General features: G+C 36.1%; 1 protein-coding gene across 8 annotated transcripts; it reads right to left on the reverse strand.

Annotated features, from left to right (window-relative positions):
- Window positions 1-110: 110 nt before the first annotated feature.
- On the reverse strand, window positions 111-26,573 carry LOC108690196 (E3 ubiquitin-protein ligase HUWE1). 8 transcript variants are annotated; one of them, XM_018197376.1, is made up of 44 exons: window positions 25,179-26,573; window positions 21,555-21,634; window positions 21,018-21,236; window positions 20,653-20,892; window positions 20,523-20,585; window positions 20,191-20,415; window positions 19,449-19,720; window positions 19,092-19,368; window positions 18,292-18,936; window positions 17,915-18,184; window positions 17,299-17,808; window positions 14,548-17,195; window positions 13,077-13,317; window positions 12,842-12,995; window positions 11,230-12,463; window positions 10,552-10,672; window positions 10,353-10,458; window positions 9,980-10,267; window positions 9,367-9,511; window positions 8,998-9,139; window positions 8,796-8,922; window positions 8,566-8,715; window positions 7,896-8,039; window positions 7,621-7,803; window positions 7,159-7,414; window positions 6,885-7,100; window positions 6,578-6,806; window positions 6,309-6,489; window positions 5,724-6,096; window positions 5,472-5,648; window positions 4,718-5,339; window positions 4,414-4,586; window positions 4,126-4,307; window positions 3,894-3,953; window positions 3,713-3,805; window positions 3,366-3,493; window positions 3,008-3,251; window positions 2,662-2,937; window positions 2,388-2,576; window positions 2,113-2,300; window positions 1,905-2,038; window positions 1,645-1,810; window positions 1,365-1,555; window positions 111-1,256 (listed from the first exon to the last, which is right to left on the reverse strand). In XM_018197376.1, the coding sequence occupies exons 2-44, from the start codon at window positions 21,597-21,599 to the stop codon at window positions 1,154-1,156; spliced, it is 12,630 nt and encodes a 4,209-aa protein (XP_018052865.1). In that variant the 5' UTR covers window positions 21,600-21,634; window positions 25,179-26,573; the 3' UTR covers window positions 111-1,153. The 8 variants fall into 8 exon arrangements, with proteins under 8 accessions (XP_018052865.1, XP_018052861.1, XP_018052859.1 ...); XM_018197372.1 differs by having other exon boundaries at window positions 7,621-7,812; window positions 10,546-10,672; XM_018197370.1 differs by having other exon boundaries at window positions 7,621-7,812; window positions 10,552-10,687.

Genomic DNA, 26,573 nt, shown 5'->3' on the forward strand with positions numbered 1-26,573 from the left:
AAGGAGACTAAAAAGTGTAATATTACGCAGCATTATCAATATTTGTCTACTCAGGAAACTCGGAGTTAATAATTAAGGACTCTGTGCAATAAAAGAATGCAATTGCTTTGTTTTTTTTTTTTTATAAGAAATACAACATTCACTTTATTCTGCGATTTCTAATCAATAATTCCCTAACAATTTCGTAAGGAGTTCCGTAACTAACTATAACGGTGCCTGTGTGCGGTGTGTTTCGCTAATATTATTCCGTTCGATGTGTGTTATGAAGTAACGTCTGTTCAACTGTAAATTTTATTTCGTTAGATCTCAAGAAAAAGAAATTACACTTGTTTAACATCACATTTCGAGAATGATTAATATTAAAACGATATTTAATGATTACTATAATTAAGAATTAGTTACAATTATTAATACTAATAGTGCGTACAACCATACAGTTTTTAGGGAAGGACAGCTTTCATATTGAAATCTTTTAATTAGGCTCAGTATCTCTCGATTAAATTCTCTCTCTCTCTCTCTCTCTCTCTCTCGCTCTCTCACATATTTCTCTTTCATTCTCACAAACATTCATCGACTTATACTTTTTGCTGCTTTTTTTCTGGTAAAGAACCAGGCTACCGTTACCCACCGCTTTCTATTCAATCTATCGAACCGGTTAAAACATCGCTGACTTCAAAGTGCAGTATATTACATTTTTTCATCCTATATTATTTCTTATGACAAACTAATGTATCTAACTATTACAATTATGTGTGAATCTTATCTTTAGCTTATCCTTATCGCATAAAACTGAACTAATCTCTCCTTATCTTTCCTTGTTGGGAATTATCGTTAAGCTCAGCATCTTCTTCCAAGATCCTCTTCAACAAAATAAACCCTAGCTTTGGGTATCATTGATAGTTATTCTCACGTAATTACATCAGAATTAGTTATACGTATATACATATCCGTACGTCTATATGTATATATCGAATTTTCAATTAGATCTTGAATGAAGACCAAGCGTGTCACCAGAACGTCACCGACTGGACGCGTGAACGCATAAACGCGTGATTATGTAAGGAGGTGAATTCTCGTAATGTATTTTACTCTGAACAGGCAGAATAACACATGATAAACTGCTACAATATACGATAACAGCGTTTCAGTAAGCTTATGCAAATCCAAATCCTTCGCTGCATTCGTGAATTGCCTTGAGTAGATTTGTACGTAATTTATCATATGTCTCGTACACTGGTAGATCCAGTTGATTGAAACTACAATTAGAGAATATAGTTTTAGCCTCATAAATTCGCGATCGATTTAATTTTAGCTTGTATGTTTAAAGAAATGTAAACAAAAAGATTTTCTTTTCGTATAATTACCAAGTATGGGCAGATGGAAGCCTGTCTGTTGATCTATCTTCTCTGTGAATTTGGAACTTTTGTACACCGTTCATGCCTTCTAACGCGGCGAAACCTTGTAGCGGCACTTTGGACGTACCAGTAACGAATTGTAAGAACTTGGCACGATCTGCTTGATCAAAACCTCGTAATGCACGCCAGAACCATTGAATCTGCATTTTGGAAAAATGATAAAATACACATATGGTATAAAATATAATCCTTTCAAATATGATATACCTGTAAAGGTAACAAAATATACCTGTAAAGACGTAGCAGTATATTTATGGTACTCGGTATTTGCTTTAAGATCTTCAATATCTACATTAGGCAAGCCACTGATCAATAATTCAAGTTCTTGTTCATTAAATATAGAGATCAATCGTTTGGGTATAATATCATAAAAGCCTTCCAAGAACGCATTTAATCTATGAAGGAAGATTTAAGATGTAAAAATAGGATAAAAAGTAATTAAACAATAATATTCTTTTTACTCGATTTCAAAACTTTAAATCCACTTACTGTTTACGAATTGCTCCAGTCATCTTCATTTGACATACGAGCCTAATATATTCAAGTTTGGTCTCTTCTGTAACAATTATATTACGTCCATTTGGTATTAAATCTCGCACGTCGTTGACACCAAATTCGTTCACCTAGAAGCAACACAAAGCATTTAGTAATTGAAATACAAAGCCAAATATGTATTGAAATAATTGTTCTTCATTACCTCTGTGGAGAACGTTAACTCGTATCCCAAGTCGGAAATATTATGTTCCGTAAGATAAACGAGTCCTTTATAAAAACTATAATCCTCACTTTCCATATCCGTATGTTTCACGAGTATGCCAAGTATATGTTTATAGAAACTACGCGTGAAATAGCATTCTAATAATTTGTTGTCATAAATAGCCTTAGCTACAAAAATAATATGAGAATTATATAATTTTAGAATTATTTCTTATATCTGATCTGTCTCCGTTGAAAATCAAATCGAATACTTACCAATTACTCGACCGACAAATTTATAATAACACAAATGATTGGGATTACAGTGTGAAGATGAATTTATCATGTACGTTACTCGATCGCCAGGGCTAACGGTGAATAGAGCATACATTGGATTGAAGATTTCTCTCGAAATGATGACATACCACTCTCGCAGCAATCCTCCTGCATCTTGCCCTTCTTCACCTTTTAAATTGAAAAGTAAAATATTACTTAGTGCCGACATTTATGAAGTTTGTACAAGCTTGCTCAATCAAGATAAATGTTAGACCTTCGAAGACGATATAAAAGCGATTTTTCCATTCATCAGCATTTCTTCGGTGAAGCTCCCTGAATGAATCTTCGAAAACGTGACTTCTACGAACATGAACTGCCAATTCTTCCCTACGTATACCTTCGTCCATCCGTTCTAATTCTGTTCTGAAGTAACGTCTCTTCACATCGAAGTCTAACACTCTTGTGTGATCCACCAATACGGAAAATGGTCCATCTGCTAAGTGTGTAGTCGTTTGTCGTAGAATTTGGTTGAGCACGGTTCTGTGTGTTTCTGTGCGAATAAGATACATATTACATTAAATAAAATAATAACTATGGTTTCATCATTAGTTAATACGTACCGGCAAATTTGAGGAACTTTAGTTGATCCGGTGGTAATGTTTTCTGCGGTGCTGGTGTGATATCCCAAGAAGCATTAGTGGGAGCTTCCGACTGAGAAGTACCTTCATTATCTGAATATATTGGAGAAACTGGTGCTAAGTCTGGTACCACTTCTCGATTCTCACTAGTTGTATTAAGACGACTGTCACGATCTCGAGACGTACTTGAAGATGAGTGCACCAAGAAGAATGCTTCTACTGCAGGCTACAACGTTACATATAATTTCTATTTATACCGCAAATAATGTAATGATCAGTACAATGACGATATAATAATTCGGTGATAGCTCTTAAAATGTGATAAATTTAAACTTTTTACCTGTAAAACAAGGACGGCATGGTGATCAGGAGTGTATTCTAATTCAAGTAAGCAAGCGCTAAGAGTTTCCCATAAGTTATCCAATACTAAACTCTCACTCAGCAATGGAAGTGCAGTTTTCTCTTCGTCTAAAATAATAATAATAATAATAATAATAAAACAGACATAAGTTTAAGTTAAAACAGATATAGTTAGCGTTTTTTAATTAATCAATCATATATTATAGACAGCAAATGCAGTTTTTATTGAGCAAAGTTGGATTTTTTTTACATATGAGATATTGATCAATCTATGAATTAAGATATTCGTCTTATTATAGCAAAAATAAAATAATCTGCTCGATTTACCATTACGAGAAGAGCATGTCTTTGAATTCTCAAGACTTAAAGTATTTGCTTGTGTTGTATCCATAGGAACATCGATGTCTGCATTGTCGGCGGCTATAACAAGATATATTAATTTTTAGTACAAATATTGATTTAGGAAAAATTATAGATATAAAAAAGATAAAAAAAGATATAAAAATACCTATTTCTGATGCATTGCTTGTTGTACCTGTATCCATCACTGTCACTGTTGTTTGATTAGCTTAAAATAGAAATTTTAATTTGTAAATATTGTAAATTTAACATAAATAAATAAAATATAAAAAATTGTTCGCAAAATAAAATTATAATGACGGCGTATATATACACACGCGCGCGCGCGCGCACACACACACACACACATACACACATACACACATATATATATCTCATACTTGTTTTCTTAGTGTTTGCTAAGCGCACAGCTTCCCTTATTTGCACAATAACTTTAAGTATTCTCAAAAAAAATGCCTGACTAGAGGTTTTACTGACGAGAGCAGCCATCGATGGTAATTGAAGGTCACTTCCGGCTTTAACTTTACTCGGTGCTGTGACGACTACATTTTCATTAGTAAATCTAAAAAGACCATTTTTTATTACTGTCTAGCTTCTTCTTGAGAATGCAAAGCGTATAAAAATTGACACGCTTTAACATTTAATTACGTGCTACAAGAATATTTTACCTATCTAATAAAATTCCTCGTCCATTCCCGCTACTAGTCGATGGTTGATCCTCCAATGAATTTCTTCGACTTAATTCACGATTTAGAACTTTTAATTCCATCATCAAATCGTTGATATGTTCACACACCATATTTGCCAATTCCATCGCACCTTCCAAAAGTAATTTTAATATCTAGGAAAAAATATAGGTAGAAGAAAAGATGTTAACATCGTATCGTTATATTAATGTTGTAATATCAATATTAATGTTAATATTAATATTAACATCATTTGTATTAATTTATGTAAGAATACAATACATACTAATTGTCTAGTAGGATCAGGACAATGAGATAGATTAAGTAATAGTGCAGTTGCATCTTCAAGTCCATCCTCGGAACAACTTTTACTAGTCAAAACCTGTACGGCCAGCTTGAGGTGTCCTTCTGGTGCGGCGACGCTCTGATCCTTATTAACTTCAGTTTTCTTGTTTTTTGCACCGCCTTCTTGCCGTCGGTAAGGATTTACTTCCGTCAAGCCGATAGAGATCAAGGACAAAAGTCGCAATAACTTATCTGTCAATTGACTGCTTCGTTTAATCACAGACCAATTGAGCATCGAGATAAGTTGGCCGAATGCGGAAGCTTCAAATGAAGTTGTGCCATGTTCTGGCTCACTGCCCAAATTCGTATTCGAATGAGTTCTCGCAACTGATTTTCCTTTTTTGGATGCACACGAATCCAATTTCAGAAGCAAATCCCAGAAATCTGGAAGATCGCTTCTTCCTATTTTAGATGCCGATTTGTTTTTCGCTCCGCCTTCCTCTTTACTGCCACTCACGTCCTTCTCCTTACCACTATCTTTATCGTCTAAATCCTTAGATTTTATTGGCACAAAATATCCAGGGAAACTCTTAGCGAGTGAAATCAACAGTTCTAAAGTATGCCTGTAATGAAACAGAAAAATATTTTTATCATTATATAGAAATAATAAAAAAAGAATAATAAGAGAAAATTATTTTTAATAAATTATATTAAATTTTATTTCAATCTAAATATTTTTAAGATAGTACACTGACCTGCATACAGTAGGTGCAGCTTGCGGATGAATTGCAATAATATTACCTTGCCTTTCAGATTTCTTACCAGCATGACGTACTATATGAAATACATTTGCTCTACAACCGAGTGCAGCATCGATACTAATATTTAGCCATGATTGTGTGTTATTTTTTTGGTCAAAAATTTTTGGAGAACTGAAATAAATGATAAAAGATAGGTTATAATAAACATGTTTTTAGAATCAATTTCTAAGCGAAGAAAAGTTTTACCATAAATCCATGGGAGCATTTAATAATCCTTTCCTCTTAAATTTTCCACTGAAATCTGCCATTATATCCTTATTCTCATCGTTACTTCTTTCCATAATACTTAGTAATGCTTTCACTATCCACTCCCTTGTACTACCGTGATAACAAAGATTTCTGATCACTCTATGAAGCCTAAGCGTGTTAATTTTTGGCTCATCAACAAATAATAACACAAGTAGGCAAGCCATCGATTCATGATCGAGTAATTGCCGGCCTCTTAATCGTAAGCCAGCGCCTTGGTGAGCCATATTTGTATCGCCGCGAGCGTTCCAGGTATTCCATTGAGATCGTTGTGGAACGGCGTGAATCGCATATCGAGTACCACCTCCACGAGCTACAAATATATTTGCGATTTTTGTAAATAAAAATAAAAACAAAATTACAATTAAATTATAAAAATTATGTGTTTTTATATATTATGAATAATTATTAAAATTATGTGTATACATTTTATATATAAAACTTTTTATCCACGTTAAATTTTATGCATAATAAAATATAATATATGATTTTTCTATAATAAATGATTTTAAAACCGAAACTTACCTCTACCAGAATTTCTTAATATACTCGAGAGAGCAGTATTGCTTTGGCTAACATGATTGAGGAATCTTTCTTGCATCATGTGTCGATTACGAGCTTCCCACTCTCTCCTTAAGTTTTGAGCTTCTTGAGCTAAATCTGGTGGAAGGACGGATATTTGAGACTCTTCCATATCAGTTAGGATCTACAGACAAATTTCAACTTCAGAAGTAGAAATGAAACATCATTATCAAGGTAAACAATAATAAATTAATCCGAGAATATATACTAACAGCTTGTCGAAGGGAAGGTTGTAGATTTTGGAAGAAAGCAGCGGCATCCACGGGATCTTCCGGATTCGCCGATGCGGCCGCATGTCGTTGCTGTTCCATGCGTTGTTGTGCCAAAACCTCCTCTTGTATCGCCGGTGGTAAAGCAGCTAGGAATTCAGGATTTACTTCAATCGGTCCGCTAAGCTCCTCAACTACAGAAGCCTGTGCGCGTTGCCTCATACGTTGCAGCCTGCAGACATATTATTTTATTAGTATTTACATATTATCCCCTCTATATATAAACATACGAATAAGATCATCAATTGACCTGAGCTGCTCGGCAATGACTTCGTCGCGCATATCTTCAGGCAGAGCAGCCAAGAACGACGGATCCACACCGTCCGGTAATTGTTGCTCCTGATTACTGGATTGTTGCTGTGGTTGCTGTTGCGACGGTTGCTGTGACGATTGTTCCGAGGTCCCTGCCGTAGTAGTGGTCTCGGCCGTAATTGACGACGTTGGATTCTGATTGACAACGTTGGCACTACAATGACATTTTATGTTAAAACTGCTGTAATTTGTATTCACATGTGCATACTTACTTTCGTTCACGCCGTAAATCAATGTCGCTTGTTCGACATTGACTGTCGTCTGTCAAGAGTCTGCGAATCCAATCAGCCGAATCACTACTCTCCCTCGACAGATCCTCGCTAGTTTCTTGACCAAAATCTACTACTAATGGTGTAGCCGGAGTGCGATTAGATGATGATTCAGGAACATTCGCTGTTTCTACGTTATTTCGCCCAGGCTGTCCTGTTGAAGCAAGATGCGTAGGCGCGTCATTAGACACATGTAGGTCTAATGACAGAAGAATATTAGTACACAGAATCTTAACAATAACTTAGCAATAAAGACAATTAATCGGTCTGAGTGCAAAAGATCCCAATTTCTAAAGTAATCACTTGCATTCGATCCACGATATAAATAACATAAAAATAAGAGATATGTATAATAGCGTTATAAATGGACGATTTTAATTACTTTTAATAAAATAGTAATATTACTTAATCTAATGGTCGCTTCAGAAGTACACGGTCCAAGCACAGAATCGACGATACTTTCAGCCAACTCTAACGTGGGATTTCGATTTGCCGTGCGAGGATCACGACTATCGGAGACCGACTGTTCTTCTGGCGGTGGTGGAGGTGGTCGTTCCTCATCCTCTTGAACCGTTACTTCCATTTCACCTGTTACATCTAGTATGTAAAAAATACATACAAACACGCGTCTAGAACAGTAAAAATAAATAAAAAATATTGTCTTGCGTATATAGCTATACCGATTATGTCCTCTTCCGGAGTGCGCTCCTGTCTTGTTGTTTCTACCGCAGTTCCTTCTCCAGCAACAAGCGGAGTGACATCGGTTCGTAGTGAAGTTGATGCTGATGATCGCTGTTCATCCAATGTCAAATTGGGCAATGTAACTAAAATATCAGATGCAGTTTAAGGAATTGTATTATCGTATTTTTAAATCGTTTTCATCGTTAATTATGTATATACGCGAGGATAAGTTCGAAAAGTTCTCGGCCTAACACTGGAATGACGCCATTGACAAGTCTCAAATTGCTATAATTTTAGACAAGTTTGATTCTGCACAGGAATACTGTTAAAATTTCAGATGCATTCATTAATTTCTTTGTCTCGGTCGTATAAAGCAACCGATTCTCCATTCCATCATGACAATGCACATTTTTTTCAATTTCTTTCAGTCACAAAATTCCATTAATAGATTTAGCAAATATTGCGTTTCATTAGACCGAAACAAAGAAACTAATGAACGCATCTATCTAAAATTTTAACAGTAGTATAACACTCTGTGTAAGATTAAACTTATAATGTTCTAAAATTATAGCAGTTTCATACTTGTGGCATTTTGTGTCACGCTAAAAACTATTGTCGTATACGTACATGTATATATAAGTGTAGAAAAATATATGGGAGCATATTTACCATCGGTAGTATTTGAACGTTCTTTTTCTTCTTTATTATCCTTTTCATTCTCTTTTTCTGATCCATGTTGTTTTTTACGTTTCTCTTTGCGTTCGGCAAGCTCGGCATTCCTGTGTTTTTCTAGTCCAGGTATCAGCTTATGAACAACACCTATCCGACATAAAAAATTAACAAAACTACTATGTACATAAAAATATAAAATTAACAATAACAAATGCTTTTGTTCTCACCAACGCAACAATCCGGTTGAGAATCTCCGTCTAATTGCTTGCTCTCTTCGATCCACCAATGTAACGCGGTTGGTATATTATTCAAGGTTGCTGCAAGGCTTGGACCAAAAAGATATCCAGATTGATCCTAACGATAAAATTGAGAGTTACAACTTATATTTTTTAATATTTATATTTTCGTATTGCACAATTATGTACGTACAACATAATCGATTTGCTCTTCCTCTTGATTAGTAAATATTCCCAATCCATTATCCATTACAACAACACGTGTATCTCTAAAACTTGATGCTAAAACTTGACTGGCGGATAAAGGGAGAGTCTGTGCAGCCGGACCTAAGAGTCTATATACCATGTACACATTAGAGAAAACTATAATTAACATTTGTCTTTTTAAATAACTTTTGTAATCTTTTAAGATTAAGTAACTTCTTTTAAATATCAGTATACGATTTTCAATACCTATTCCCTTGTTGTTCTGATTTTTATTGTTTTCAAGTATATTAAATAATTAGACTAATATTTACTTTATTTACAAAACACAATGTTTTACCAATGTATAAATACATACCTTTGTAATATTACAGGTGGATTTGAACTACGTGGGTTGGATAACTGAAGGTACTGATATTGTCTAGCACGTCGTAAAACACGCGTTCTAGTACTTGCAGTGTCCAAACTTCCTTGCGATATCAATAATGGATGAGTACTGATACCTGCATCAAAATTATTGGAATTATACATCTTAGAATCATGCAAGAAATTAAATAAAAGATAAAGAAAAAAAAGGAGAGAAAAAACACAGTCGACCATTCATATCGAAACCCCCTATTCTCAACCAACTGATCTACTTTCATAAACTGAGATTACGGATTCTATTCTATACGTATATGAAAACTGATGAAAATCTATTTTAGCAATATATTGTATTACATGAAAATTGAAGAAATTGAAGATCTGTTCTTTTTTCGAAGAATTCTGAATTAGTCCTGAACTAGTACAAGTTAGAGTGAAACAAACTAAACTTCTGTCTCACTTTAATTTATTGCACCAGTATACACTAGTTCGGAATTTGGAGTAGAAAAAAAAACAGACCTTGAAGTTAAGAACAGAGAGATTCGGTTTCGATTAATCAAGAACAAGGGAATTTCCGACTGTAATTATCTATTTTCGCTCCTATTTACCATTGTTCTCAGAACCTGCAGGCGGCTCTTCAAACAGACCTAATGGTAACGGGAATGTGGTATTCCATGGAAGACTAGGTCGCGTATTAACTGGCGTCGACGTATTCGCAATGTCCTGATTTTCAATGTTGTGTTGTATCATTACGACATTACCACCATCGCGCTCAGAAGAGGGAAACATACGAAAAACACCACCCTCTCCAACATCCTCGTAAAATTCTATTCCATCTTCTTCATAATTGGACGATCCTTCCTCCTCTTCTTCCTCTTCTTCTTCATTTTCTTCACCTATAACATAAATAAAGATAAGAAATATATTATATTATCTCTTTCTATCTCGGCTGTGATTTTATTATGTATCAAAAATATCTACCATCATCTTCCTCTTCCTCCTCTTCGTCCTCATCGTCCTGCACCTCGTCCTCATTATCATCAGATGGATTGCTATCGGAGTCAGAGTCCGAGCTCATTAAGTCCTCCTGTAATGAATAAAATTCATTGTAAATTATAAAAAAATAAAACGAAAAGTATCAATTACATGAGAAAAATGAAAAAAGTGACGTTACTCTTACTGTGGTATCTCGAGTTGGATCGAAATCGCCCTCTGCGTCACGCATTGCGAGACTTTCATCATCGATGTCCATTGGCCTGTGCGGGCGAGAAGATGGTTCTTCCGCCACGGCCGAGCCGTCCCTGGAAAACAGTACACTACTTGATTATAAGTACTGTAGCTTTCATAAACTTGAAGGGCTATGAAAATAAATAAAAAAAGATTCGCGAACGTGTGCAATACATAAACAAAAAACAAAAATACACATAAACTAAAAAAAAAACATATATTTAAATTTAAAAATATATATATCATGTTAAATGTTTAAATTAAAAAAAATATATGCATATATATGTATACACACATGTGTTTGAGTTTGATATAAATTGTATAATTGAATTTTACAGGTATATATTACAAAATAAAATCGCATAAAAATACAATCCGAGAAGAAGAGTACTTTGCTAATATCTCTTAAAATGGGAGACATTCATCACTGCGATACCATCATATGTATGAGCATATCATCTTATTTCATTCATCACGGTTATATTGAATATTTTTTTATCTGCCATATTGATGTCATTATACTGCATAAATATATCTTAATCAAACATAAAATTAAATTTACTTGTACACTTTATTTGAATTGCATGACGTTCATCGAAATTTGATTATTTGTTAATTTGCATCTCGTTACCTTTCGAGAAGCTGATCCATGATATCCTCCAGTGCAGCCTCGTCTCCTTCCTCATGTACCTGACTCTCTGACGTCGGTTCCAAGCTTTCAGCTGTTACAGAGATATCATGCTCAGTGTTCTCTGCGTCCTCATTCACTTCCTCTCCCACGGCATGCGTAGCTTCGGAGGTCGTAGTGCCTGTCTGTTCTCCAATCGGTTCTTCCTGGACTGTCCTATTTTTCGGCTTTGTAAATTTGTTATTGATCGCACCCGGTATTGGTTGATTGATAATGCGCGATAAGGTCTCTAATGGTTTCAACGCGGCGTTAATTGTGCCGGCCATATTCGGACTCGATAAGTCGAGACTGTGTGGTATTTTGGCCAAGTCGGTAATTATACCCTTTCTGAGCATTATTCTGACGATGTAATTAACGTTATTGTATTGATGGGCTCTCAAAGAAGCTCTCAGCTGAGTATGTGACATATTTGGCGGACAACTATCAATCATGGTAGAGATCAGTCCGATTAATAACTGAAGCTGCGCGTGCTTCTCAGAACTCTCCGGAAGTGCGAGTGTTCTCGTCAAAGCTGCCTTCACTTCCGTCACCAAAGTCGTCTGTACATCCGGCGAATGATTACACGAAGCTATTGCAGCAATTAACATTCTCGCCATACTGCTGCACGTTCGATCGCCCGAATTTTCCGGCGACATTGGCAAAAGTTTATCTAGCAAGAATGCTAAAGCCGTCGTGTCTTCAGATACCATCTCACTTTGTCCAGCTCTATACGTATGTTCGGTGATAAGACTAGCTACAGCGCCATAAGATCTTACAGCTTCTGCCAATATCTTTAATATCGCAGATTTTGTTAAAATAGGCTTCTTTGCCTCCTCCGGTTCTACCTTGCTGTTATTACCGAGATCGGTATAGATTTTTAGAGGAATAATTTGCGACACTTGATCGTCGTCGTCCAAGGGATCGTTAGTGGTTGTTGCATTATTTCTCAGTACATCTCGCCGTGATGACGATGCCGACGATGATGTGTTACCCATCGATAGAGTTGTCGTATGTGATGTCTTCTTTTCGGGGCTTGTTGGAGTTGCTGATCCATCATCCGACAACATTGGCATTGGCTTAATCAATGCGTTCAACATATCACGAATAACACCTACAGATATTTCTTCTACCATCGGTAATGCTGGAGAGTGACTAGGAGGTAAGGCTTTCACGACTAGCCTATTGTCAATATCATCTTCTGCAAAATAAAAGATATAATTTTAAAACAAAATAAGAAGTTAATACAAGTTAAATTATTATTTTATTAATTATAAATTATTATTATATTACTTAACCCCTTTAGACCTGATTTTATTGGGAAACTATGTTAAAAAAATTCTTTTGATTCAATTCATGCGTATTTAAATAAATAATTAATTTTTTTCAAATTTTGACTATTTTTTCAACATATTATTACATCAGATAAGTACATCAGATAAATCTTAGATGATATCAACAAAATTAAATAATTCCAACGGATAATATCTTCAAATTTGATGTACATTACAATGTGCGCTCAAGTAAATCTGAAGGGGTTAAATAAATCCTAACTGAAGCATCATTAACTGAAACTCACTTTTTAAGCAACTTATGTCAACTCTAAGGATATTTTCGCACACTTCTTTGTATACTTCTGGATTACGGCAAACAGCGCTGCTGATCTGCCGCGTCATAAAAAGTATCTCTTTATATGCAGGAGGTATGTTGCTCTGTGTGCGCGCACGAATGACCTAGAACAAAATTGGACGAATTGTTACATAAATGGATTACACGAAATTGTATTGAAAATATAAACACAACACACAAAGTACCTTTTCCATCGCAAGGCGAAGTGTGCGTGGCTCTTCAAGGGTATGTCGTATCAGTAATGTACATAAATTGATGCAGCCGGTAAAACTGCACATTTGCGTCATTTCGAGGAGTAACTTAACACCACCTTCCCGCGCAAATACCTCTGCATTCCGATAATCTCTCGTCAGCCGTAAGCATACTTTCAATACAGCGTGTAACGCGTCTCGATCGACTGGGATTGCCAAAAATTTTACACACGCGCTGCAATATAAATAATATTTATGAGATGTTTATTACTCTTTATTAATTCAATTTTATAAAATGTATTTCGTATAATACACAAAACTATGAACAAATTTTGTTTTTTGAAAAACAAATCAGAATAAGTGTTATTATACGTGGGTCGTTTGATAAGTTTGGTAAATTTCCATGAAATGGCGCTACAATTCCATTTGATGACGCAACATCTCGAAAGATCCACTCTTCGAAACCCCTTCAGGGCAAATTTCAGCCAGAAAGGACGCATAGATCACGTTTGGTAGTCCATGGAAATTTACCAAACTTATCAAACGACCCACGTAGATTTTGGATCGGTTAGTTCGAATTCGTAAGCCGTTTTGCTCCATCATATCCAGTTTTTTAAATAATCGAGAAAAATGATGGAAAAATCTATAAAAATTGAAACGTTTGAGGAAAGAGCAAAGTAAATATGACATTAAAATGCGATTACAGAATTAATTTCAATATATTTTGATTATACACAAAGTGTAAGAAACAAAAAAATATTGCTTTACTAATGTTGAGTACTATGTAGTTTAACAAATCGGTAGCTACCATTGTGCAACAAACAATGATCTGTATAAGTCATGGAAAATTTGTTCAGCTCCAGAAATGGATATTTTAATTGTTATCTTTCAAAAATAACAATTAAAAAAAATTATTTGTTTCTAAAGCTAAAAAAACTTTCTACTCACGCAGATCGTACAGATTGCACAATGTACTTCAACCAACTTATTTATGCCATCATTATGTCATCTCAAACATTATTAGTAAAGCAAATTTTGTTTTGTACATCTTGTTCAACTTACCAAGATACATTCAAATCAATTTTGCGATTTTAATGTCATATTTACTTTTGCTCTTTTTTCAAACGTTTCAATTTTTCACAGATTTTCCATCATTTTTCTCAATTATCTAAAAAACTAGAAGTTATGGAATAAAATGGTTTACGAATTCGGATTCAGCGACCCAAAATTTAAGAAACAGCTATTCTGATGTGTTTTATTTCAAAAATTTTTTATGATCCTATGTAATGATCACACAAAACATTACGAAAAATAATATAGAAAAAATAGAAAACATAGAAAAGCATTAATATGTTAATTAATTATACAGCATCATAATATATCGCAATGTAATAAAATTATCTACTTTTTTTTCAAGGTCTAAATTATTACATTACATATTTGTACTTATTAATGTATTTCTCACCGTACAATACTCGGTGCTATACTAGGATCCAATCCTTGGACCACTGTATTTCGTCTTTCCTCTCCTACTGGACTCTCATCGGTATCCATATTTGAATCGGAACCCGAACCACCATCCTCCTTATCCGTGCTGAGCTTGAAGCCCATCGTGATGGGCCGTCTATTATCGCTATCTTCGTTCACTTGTGTCATGCAGGAAAAGGTGATGAGATATCGGCGTCGACTGCATGATATTCGTACACTGGACTCGCCTGCCCAATATGCGTCATTGATGATTCGATTATTCATAGGCGAATAAGGGGTCCATTTTCCAGTACTTAAGTCAAACCACTTCCACGATTTGGTCGTGATCTTGTGCATCATCTGCTTTCGTTGCGTAAGAGAGGCCACCTTTTCCAGCCGATCGATAAGCAGTAACAAAGGCGCTAACCACTTTGGTGTCTTCATGCTCAACACAGCGCTAGTATCCTTGCAGTCTTTAGCGATTCTATTCTTGTTCGCGGTGAGCGGAGCTTCGCTCACCACCAACAACCGTACGAGTTTGTCAAGTATCGCGCATTCTTCCACTATAAGAGCACATGGCACTCGCATCTCCTGAAATGAACCTTCAAAGAACAGAGTATAGAGATAAAGGCGGCCAGAAAGTTTATTCGCTTCTTCGCACTCCACCAATCGGGCTCCGGCATTTTCATCCTGACTCTCGGCGATGTCAATCAGATAATCCACTAGACGTCCGACCTCGCGTATCAACTGCCGTAACGTATCATCCCGCCACTCATCGCCATTTCTCTTGGTGATAGTCACTAACAGATCGCAAATTCTATACACCGTGTCCGGCATGAGATCTAATAGATTAAGACATTGCCCAAGTGCACTACGTGTAAATTCGTCTATACTTTCGGTGATGGTCGTTTCGCGAGAAGGAATTTCTTCAATGCCCGAAATCTTACGCGTATCTGTATCGCCGAGCGACATTGCAATAGCATGCATTATCTGATCGTCGTCCGCCAATTCCAAATCCATAATCAAACCTTGACCACTGGCGTCGCTTACTGGAGCATCGGGTCTACGTAGAGTCGCAGGATTTGTTAGAAGATAATCGGTTGCCTGTTCTACCGTCATCGTGTGCAATAACGCTTCTATACAATGTGTTCGACTGAAGCCCATATCCATCAGTTGTCTCAAATATTCCGGATTGACGTCCGCTTCTGGTTCATCACGACGATCAGATCCACCACTTCTGCCAACGCTGCTCGCACCGCTACCACTAGCTATCGCATTGTCTCCGCTTTCTTCCTTTTCCGTGCGTTCCTTGATGATTTTCTCACCACGTAGAATATGTCGTAAAATCGATAAAATAGATTCTGTCATGCGAGCTCCATAATTTTTGAGTGGTTTTTTACCCCACATCAGCATCACTGCCTCGAAAGCTTTTTTATGGATATCGATGAGATATCTTATTGGATCGAATGTCTCGCATACTTTATATATTCCCGTACACTTTGACGAGACCACGTGGGGTGAGTCTAAGATAGCCTTAGGATTAACCATTTTCTCCAACAGCATCAGCCAGGCATCCAAGAACTCGCCAGTTCCATCGGGTAGATTCGGATGTTCCAATCCTTCAGATAACGCAAAATGGCCTCCACCTGATAAAGCCCAATGAAAGGTAGAGAAAAATGCATTTTGACCATTCAATTTGACAAATTTTTGAAGCATCAGGTGATAAGGATGCCTTTTCTCGTCAAAAAGCATCGGTGATGTAAATCCCACTGAACATATGAGAAAAGTGAGTTTAAATTTGGGAATCGGTGATGGGGGTAATTTATCCCACGATAACCCGCGTGTCAATAAGCAGTTCAATGCAGTGGCAACACTTCGCGCTGCCTGAGAGGGCAACGTAGGCGTTAGAGGCATTTGCTGTCCTCTACGTTGTCTTACGGGAGAACCCATGCAAAGTTTGACAAGTAGACCAAATAGTTCTGAAAGCGCTCTGCCGAGTCTTGAAGAAGCGCCAAGTAAAGGTTTGATATATTTTAACTGATAATTATTGGGCTTGTCGGTGTTTACATTTGGTTTGTCATCTACCTCCATCGGCACCGGCGGCGGATCTGTGCTAAGAGCTTCCATGGCCGTAGTCATCCCATTACTTCCCATATCCGAGGATATACTAGCGGACCAAGAGGCCGAAGGTTCGCCCTCGGTTTTTAACTCGGGTGGCATCAATTTATCCATATCTTCTTTGCCAAATTCGCATCCGGCCGGAATAATATCCTCGCTACATAACGCGAGGAGTAATGTACTCTCCCAAACGAGAGACATATAAAGCTCCGACAAACCTTTGAGGACGGTCAAGCCCAATTCGGAACCCCAGTGATTCATAGAAAGATTTCGGATATCACTTTGGCTAGTACGGCAAACATGAACAAACATCACTACGTATCCATGGGCTGCATTCATAGCGTGTAACAAAGGCGTAGCAGTGTCGCTTGTAAATGCGGTTTCCAGATTTGGAGCTGACGCAAGTTCGTGTAACAAAACAGAGGCGCCAGGGGATTCTAAATTATTGTGAAGTGGTTTCAATAAATTTAACACTTCATTTAATTGTGACAAACCTGTTTTTAGTACTAATGGTTCATGTGCGAGATTCTGTAAATATCAAATTATATTTGTAATATAGTTACATTTAAAAAATATGCATTTAAAAAACACGCATAAAAAAATAATTATACGGAAAGATCAAAATACTTACCAAGATACTTTTGCATACAGAGGCTACAGATTGGGCCGCTTGGGCGACAGGATAATCAACAGGTAAATTAGGTAGACCCAAAATCGATAATAATGGAACGAGTCCCTTTTGAGCAACAAATTCTCTGCAATGATCATCAGTTGAATTGTTGCTGAGTATAGCATCCACAAATTTCATAACATTGTGAATATATTCCACTAAAGCAATGGGAGTCTTCTCTCTTGGTTGAGGTGGCGGTCCAGGCTGTTGAGGTGACATGCTAGGTTGCTCTTCTCGTTGAGGATGCGAACTTGTACTAGCTTCTTCCTCATCTTCTTCTTCTTCGTCACTACTGCTACCGCCGCCTCCTCCACCACCGCCACCAGAGTCTCCTACTCCAACGCCGACTGATTGACCAGATGTTTGACGATTTCCAGAGGCCGTGTTTGATGGTGAATTTTCAGATTTACTAGCGGCACGCCAGCATATGTACCGTGGATCACAGCCCAATACACACAATTCTTCGAGTAGCTAATAGGTAAAAAAAAAGACGAATAAAAATAATTTGGGAAATGCAATGTACAATAACAAAATTAATTATTAGAAAACGCAGTTTTTATTTTTATTTAATTAATACCTTAATGATTGCTCCAATAGCATCAACTTTTAAACTTGGTTGGTGCCTCATTAGCTCATCCATGGCATTACCTAAATTTGAAGCTGTATCACCTAATGGATCGGCGCTTCGTCGCCGTCGCATTGCCGAAAGATAAACAGGCGAGAGAAGTACTTTAAATAAGCGTTCGAATGGTCGCCGTTTCACAAAGGATTCAAGACCGCGTTGATTTAAACACAGAGCACTGAACACATTAGGTAAAGAGCCCAATACTTCTCTAGTAGCAGGAACCTGTTACATGACATAGTAATTATTAAAAACGCTTTTGGTATCATATCATGAAAAATATTCTATTATTATGAAAAACACAAAATTAAATATAAATTATTTACACTCACTTCTTTTATGAGTAAAGCATGAAGTACAACATCAGTCAAGCCGTTGTCTTGTAGAGACGATAATAATGACGGTTCTTGGAAAACATACACAGTCACGACGTCAGTAGCAAGTAAGAATAACGAAGGACCGTAATATTCTGAATTACTTATAATATGCTTCAGAGATGATGGTAATGTACCCTCCATAACATGTCGTATACTGTCAGAAAATGCCGGATCCTGAATTGCTTTCTTGAGAAAATTCAACATTGATTTCAGGAGTGCTGCTCGTTGTGGTAAACATGTTTTGCCGGTCTTGGCAGCAGAATAGTCTGGCTGCTGTTCATTCTTCTCATCTGCTTTGGCAACTGTATTTTCATCTTCTGATATTTCCATAGGATTAGACGATTCCTCTCGTTCATCGAAAGTCTCGTGTTCCCGACGTGATGTGGAAGAGCCTTCTTCCCTTTCTATCGATCTTTCACGTGAGATTTGTGGTGCATCCTGATAGAGCAGTGGCTCTATTTCGAACGGCTGTTCTTTCCGACACACATTAACTTCCATGTCTAAACGGTTGATAAAACTAGCTAAACCACTATGAGTTTGAAAACCTTGCATATCTATGTTTGTTATTAAATCTATGACACGCACTGCTCTTGTTACAAACTGCAAAAAAAAAAAAAAAGAAATGAATAAATAAGATTGAATATATTTTACAAATAGAATGTAAAACGCAAATTTAGTAAATCATAATTTTTGTTATTATTAATATCGAATTGTAAATTAATATCGAATGTATTATATATTCTGTTAAACAGTACCGTTATATGTTCCAGTTCACTTCCCGGCCAATTGATGACTTTCAAAAGACTCTCCATCATGCCACAACTTACAAGAGCCTCTCCACCCGCTTCGTAACTTGCAAGATGATACAAAAAACTAAACAAGGCTGTCGCAAGCGGGAGAGGAAATGATTGACCATCTGGTTGTGGTGAGGTTAACGTTGTTATACAAGTACGAACCAAAACAGGTAGAAAGCCGTGATACGAGCTAGCTCCAGTGACATCAATAATCATGTTCAATCGTGAACCTGGTTTTCTGGAATCACATAAAAATAAAGATTAAAATACTATATCAGATATCAAATTCTTATGAAATAGAAAAATATGTATACTTACTTGGGGAAGTGTGGATTCCGATCTAAATGTATAATGCTCGTAAGAGTACGCAACGCTGCCGCGCGTATCTCAACAAGGTGAGTATGTGGTAATTCCAACAGTTCCACAAGCTCTTCAAGAAGTCCAGCGTGAAGAAGACTATGCGCATTTTCCTGCAACGCGTTGCTGTATACAAGTACGGATAAAGCTTGAAGCCGAGCTTGCACGCACTGCAATCGTCTTCGATAATCCGAAAAACTATGCGCTAATCTTATATGTGTCAATAGAGCCATCTAAGAATAACATATTTTAATGCGTTAAAAAATATCTCTCTGGCTACAATCTCTTGGAGCGCGTTTTCAGCACTATCAGCACATTCTATCTTTGTTTTTTTTTATATCTAATTTTTATGTATATAAAGTTTCACATACATTGCAGTGCATTAATTCGTGGGTCATAGTAATGGTTCGGCTTATCGATGTTGATTTTTTACTCAAATACTATCAACTTTACAGAAAAACAAGAGACAAAAATCATTTATTTTCTTCTCATAGAACTCTAAGAATTTTTTATTAACTTTTTAGTACTGCATTTTCTTATTTTCGATAAGTTGAGCCGCTACTATGACCCAGCGAATTAATGCACTGTACTGTACATCTAATAAACGATAAAAATTGAATGACGCATTAGCGTTGAAAACGTTCCCAGAATGCAGCCTACAAATCATATCATTTACATGGAAAAAAAAAATTCTAAACCTTACTTGTCGTTCCTGAGGAACATTATAAACTTTTAACAGATCATTCATAATCTGTGCTGGGGTTTTTCCGAGTTTATCAACATTTTCTATATGTATATATGTTACAAGATTCATTTGACCAACTTTCTTTGTACTAGAGAGTGATGTACCAGTTGTCGATAGCTCCGTTACAATCGGATTTTCCGCATAAAATTCAAAGTGTAACGTTGTAGCACTTGCTGGAAATGGCTATAAAATAAAAAATATGTACATATTATACATATATAATATTATTAATAAAACTGTATCATGTTACACATTATTACATATAGTAATAAAATGTGCACATTGCTTACTTTTTCTGGAAATTCCTTGCAGCAGTCTGCTAAACCAAAACCGTTTTCCTTTCCTCCCCAACTCTGTAAGTTATTATTTAATAGAGTTAAATTATATCGCTAAATATAAATATAAATTAAGGTTACTGACCTCAGCTAGATGTATAAGCCTGCTGAGCAAAGCTTGCCGTTTGTCACTATTTAGACGTGTAATAAAATTACTGCGTTTACTAAACATGTACAGAAGATTTAATACACCAAGGACTACATTCATGTTACAACTTGATAGTAAAGTAACCAAGTGCTCCATGCTGTTGTACAAATGCCGTGAAAATGAATGTTCAATTAACAATGTTGTGAAGTGGAGAACCCAAAGAAGCAGCTCTTTTGCCTATCAAGTAAAAACCATATATGAATTATTTTATTAATTTTAAGACTTTTAATGTAAAACTATACATTCAGAGTAATACATATTTTAATCAGTTGATGCTAATAGAGATAAATTATTAAATAAACCTCTCGATTCTGAGGAAGATCGCATGCTAATTCCCATGGATTATCTGGACTTCTTGCTGCAGCTTCTTCTAAAATACTGTCACTGAGATCTAAGACATCAATCCAATGGAATAATTCGCATTTTCCAAATGTCCACGCATCTATCTGCTTTAGTTCTTCTAGCAGCTCTGCATGCGAGCAAGAGCGTAGTTTGCTTATGAGTGCCTGACATTCTGCTGGCTAAACGTTACACATAATTATAATTTGAACAAATTAAATATAAATAAAGTATGCGTGAGTATTAGAAACTTTTATTCCAAGACATAATATACAATTAATCGAAATTAGTTTATAAATTGAAATCATATCAAAATTTCTCTTACTATGATTGAAACTAAGATTGGAATAATTATACACACATGCATTTATATATAGATATGTAATTACATATACATATACATACACAAAAGAAATTATGTAATCTTTCCTTAAATTTCATTTAATGTATATTTTAATGAGCCAATTTTCATTAAAATATTTATTGTGCAAAATACTTACCACTTCGGAAGTGCATTTTTTCAATCTACTGCGATCGATTTTCATTTTGATGTATTAACGAATCCTTGTAAATTTAATATCTAAAATAAAAAATATTGCGTCATAAACTTTATAGTGACTGATTTATTCTATAAAAATTAGTAATTTAGTAATAAATATATAGTTATAAAATATTATAAGTTCTTGATGTAATAAAATGTAATACTATATCTAGCATTGCATTAATACGATTAATAATAAAAGAAAGAATGTTATAAAACTTAATTAATTTGTCTATTTATTAAAAAAGTCATAGTATTATAATAAGATTGCTACATTCCATATATTATATCACAATGGCTTAATATCATAAGATATAAAAGTTCTAAGTAATTTTTAATTCATTCAAAATAAATATTACATAATGTTTCTATTGTGTTCTTATCGTCCTATTGCATATCCAAATGCATATAATTGCCAACTGTACTGAATACCAATATTAAACAGTCAGTAATATTCCACAAATTTTTAGAAAACAAATTTCCCCTTCCGAATGAAAAGAAATGTGAAAGAATTATTAAAATCATTTAATCAGATACAAGTTTCTAAGAGAGAGGGTACATTTCATTAACAATTTATTTACGAGGGTGCACGAAGAATTAATGATAGTATGACTGATTTCTACAACTCATGCATAGATTAAACTGTAAATAAAGAAATTACAAAATATTTAAAAAATTTATAAAAGATTTATCGTTTATCGCAGCACTAGAAACTGAATTGCACTAGAACTGAGCAAGAATACAGTGCAGATATGTAGATAATAAAAAATGTTATAGTGCATGGCGGATCAGACATATTATTAGACTTATTATTCATCAGATGATTATTCATCAGATGAAGAAGATTAATTACAATTCCATTAGAAAGAGTCTTAATCGAAGATAATGATGGAAAAAATATAAAAGATGAAGATGACATATATTATTACATTTAGACATAATGTTATTAACATTGTATATATATATATATATATATACAAAAGTTGTATTTTGCTGAACGCAACACACCATTTCCGCGTACCCTGCACTGCCGCACTAACTAACTCTAGTCCTAGTGTAACCGAAAGTTCAGTGAACTTTTCATTATTGTTCATATACTGCAATAAAGAAAGAGTGTGTGCTAATGTCGTTGACACCAGCTCTGCAATAAAAAATGCTTCAGTGTACGCTAAAGAATGCTTCTTACATTAGTTTAAAAATTTCAGCATTAAAAAACAAAATTACAGATTGATACATATATAGAGGAATCCTAATCCCTATCTTGCAATGACATTTGATTTTTTATATATAACCATGTGCATTTAGAAAAGTTTGAACAAGGGAATAAAGCTTATTTATTTGTAATTATTGTATAATGATGTGCATGTAGTTGCGAAACTATATATACTCTTAGTCAAAAGTATTAGGCACCTTAGTAATCATTATTTAAAGTTTTACTTAAAAAATTAAATTAATTTCTTTAATGGTATTTGCTATATAAAATGTCCTTTGTTTCAACAACTCTTAAAACTTATGTAGAATAATCAATAGGTAAAAAAATTGTGGATAAATGAAAACATAAAAAACATAAAAATGCCTAAGATTTTTTATTAAAGCTTGGAGGTTTCCAATGATTTATTACTAATGGCAAAAATCCATTAGTAGTAAATTTTAAAAAGTGAGAAGTTAGAGCTGACCAATTATAATCGATTATTCTTTTCACATTTGATTGTGATTGGTCAAAATGGTTTCTAACTTCTCACTCTTTTTATTATTATTGTAGAAGAAAAAATTTTTAGAAAATTTTTTTTAATTAAAAAAATAGGCAAAGCGTAATCTTGAGAGATGATTTGTACACTTTTCCTCTTCCGAGGAAAGATCATGCATTGTGATCTACTTTTGTAATCTAAACTTCTATGTGACTGACTTTACAATGATGTTGCACATTATACAATGCAATAGTAATTGAAAAAAAAAAAAAAATATATTATACCATCTTTTTTCAAAGAAAATTCTGAATTGACAAACAAAAAACCAAAGTCTAATATATAACATACATATATTTGTCTTACTCCAATTTATTGCACCAGCGTATACCGATTCAGAATTTTTTTTTGAAAAAGGATGTATACTTTTTGTTTTTTACCGCTACATTGAACTGCACATAAACTTTCTTATTTGTCTGTCGCTAAATATCAAACATGTGTACCTATTTCACTTTAAGTACAAAAAAATGTACACTAGTCATAGAAACAGACCAAACGAGTGTATGTATCTACATATGTATCTGCGTTATCTGATAATTAATCAAAGATCAGAGAAAGAGGAGAGATTGAACTATCATCACAATTGAGCCTTGTATACCTCGCAATTGTCGCAATCTAAGAATCGACTTACGATCGCAGAAAAATGAGTCAACGTTATGAAACGTATCGCAACTTTTTTTTCTCCATTTTATTTCCTCGAACGCTCTATAGATCGTCCTTACCCTTTGTGCCACGCGTCGGTCATCCCTCGATGCCTCCTTGTCTTTTGTCCTCCTTGTCGTCGTCCGTGGGATCGACGTCGGGTCAGTCGTGACGCGAGAAAGCGTATCGCGGATATCACGTGAGGTCACGTCGGTTGTTTCGGCGAGGATCACGCTTTAATCTGCATAGTCATCGGTGAGACGGAAGAATATAACCTATCGTGTGCGCGGCGCAGAGGACAATGGTGTAAATTGACAACACACGTAGATCGACAACACCCTGGCGGCGATCGGTTACACTTACACCAGCATTCTTACTGTTCTTACTGTTCTTAGTTCTTAGCAGACCTCTGCGCCCTCGTAAATAAACCTTTTAAGCTTTCAAGGTGAAAAGAGGCGTGATGCCACGGTTTTCGAATGCGCCGCGTCGATTAGACGACGGTTAGACGACGCCGACGCGGGAAAAAGAATTTTTTCTTTCTTTCCAATTTTTTCGAGAGAATGACGTGTTCGCGGACGAAGAACGTACAATTGAAAAAATACAGACAATGGGAGGAATAAGAGATTTCAACCTATCAGAGAAACCATGTATACCGAAATACAAGATTTCTGATAGAAGATTGAAATCTGTTGTTCCTATTGCTCTGTGCTTTTTAATTGTGTATTAGGAATTAAAGAGGAAAGAGACCTGTTCTCTATCGAAGAATCCTCTCAACAGATGCATAATACAATAAGTATTATAAAAATGAAACAACTATGGGTGCTTTCCAATGAGAGACACAAAAGGCCTATCCATGTTGCTTGAAATCCTCCAAAATTTTCGCATTTCAAATGAGATGGATATATAGCCCGACGATGAAAAGAGAGAAAGCAAAGATGAATTGAAAAAGTGCAAGCAACGCCAACACAGATCTGTAGATGGCACAGCGTAACCTAATAAATCATTACATTCTTGTTATTTGCCAATGTTAAAGAAAAATGAAATGATAACTATGTTAAGCTAACGCAATGAAAAGCGCAACCAATAAGAACATTTAGTAGAGTTAATAATAGAAATGCATCAGACTTCATAGAATTGATTAATAAAAAATAGACAAGAAAAATTCAAGAGAGCATATCTCTCTCTCATTCACTCACCTGGCGACGAGCCGTCGTACTTCCGTGCCTCCAACTACTCTCCGTAACTCTAATATAGCCTCTTCCGTCGATGTGCCCGAATACCGTCCAAAATATTTCTTCACGTCAGGAACGTGGCGATGCGGCACGGGCATCGCGGTCGCGTCGAACCAGCAAACCCCCCTCTTTTTTTCCGAGATCACTGCCGCTACGTATACGTCTATACGTTTACGTCGCACGCCAATGTTGTTGCGATTTCGCCAGTTTCTTTCTCCTTCGCGTCTCGCGTCAAGCTGCACCGCGGCGGCGGCAGCAGCAGCAACAGCAACAGCAGATTCCTCTCGTGGAGTCGTCGATATATTGATATATCAGTTGATCGTTGATAGTCAGCCGAAACTACGCTTCGCAACAAAGACAGCGAGAATGCAAGCGAAACGTGATGGATAAAGAAACGAAAAAACGGATGATAAGGAGGGGAATAGAAAAAAAATTGTGTGCGCGCGCGCGCGTGTGTGTGTGTGTGTGTGTGTATGCGTGTGTGGAGAGAGGGAGGAGAGGGGAGGCCGGCGATCCGGGGGTGCACGGAATGAAGGAACGATAATACAATAATTCTCCGTGAGCTCTCGACGATGTCAAAACAATGATCGTCACCCCCTTCTTTTTTACTCTATCTCTTTTCTTTCTCAAGCTGCTGTTCTTTTTTCTTTTTCTCTCTTCCTATCGGCCGATAACGGTGCCGATCAGCGCCATTTTAGCGAGGCACCCACGATATCGTCTCGTTTTCTTTAACCTTGATAAACAGAACAGACAGGATCCGCGCACGCTGTACTAAAGCCTTGAGCGCTCTCGATGTTTCTCTTTCTCTTACATTTGTGCCTTCATTTATTCACTCGCTCACAATCTCCTCGTCGCGGTCACTCCGATATCGTCGTCGTGCAATTAGTAAATATTCGCACTCTCGTCTCTTTCACCGATATACGATATGTATGTATTACTGCGCACCGAGAGAGGGGAGAGGGGAGGGAGGGGAAGAGATAGAGCTAGTTTGTGTCCGCGTACACGATAGACGACACTTGTGCTCGCACCGTCCAACACAACCTCCTTTTACGAGATGTTTTCACTTCATTCGTTCCCTTCGGTCCAAGGAGTCGTTCGCGTAGAACACGATATCATCGAGATGCGCAATTGCATGCACGCCGCGTGTTCTAATTTACCTCACAATCCTCATACATGCAACACACACATACGCGCGAGCGCGCTTCTCTTTTCTTCCGCTTTTTTCCTCTTCTTTTCATACACGATAGGCAATCCCTCACAAGATCCTCACGTTACGCGTCAGCCAGTCACTCGCCGTCGTCAGTTGCCTCACTTCACTTGCTGGACACGCGACTGTCGCGATTACAACAATTGACGACG

Source organism: Atta colombica, unplaced genomic scaffold (genome assembly GCF_001594045.1).
Source record: "Atta colombica isolate Treedump-2 unplaced genomic scaffold, Acol1.0 scaffold3, whole genome shotgun sequence".
NCBI lineage: Eukaryota > Metazoa > Arthropoda > Insecta > Hymenoptera > Formicidae > Atta > Atta colombica.

Coding starts and splice junctions, on each gene's coding strand:
- LOC108690196 (XM_018197369.1), bottom strand. CDS start 21,599: ATGAAAATCGATCGCAGTAGATTGAAAAAATGCACTTCCGAAGTG. Junction 12,464..12,841: donor TGACATAAGTTGCTTAAAAA/GTGAGTTTCAGT, acceptor TTTATTTTGCAG/AAGATGATATTGACAATAGG. Junction 10,459..10,545: donor CTCGAGATACCACAGTAAGA/GTAACGTCACTT, acceptor TATTCATTACAG/GAGGACTTAATGAGCTCGGA.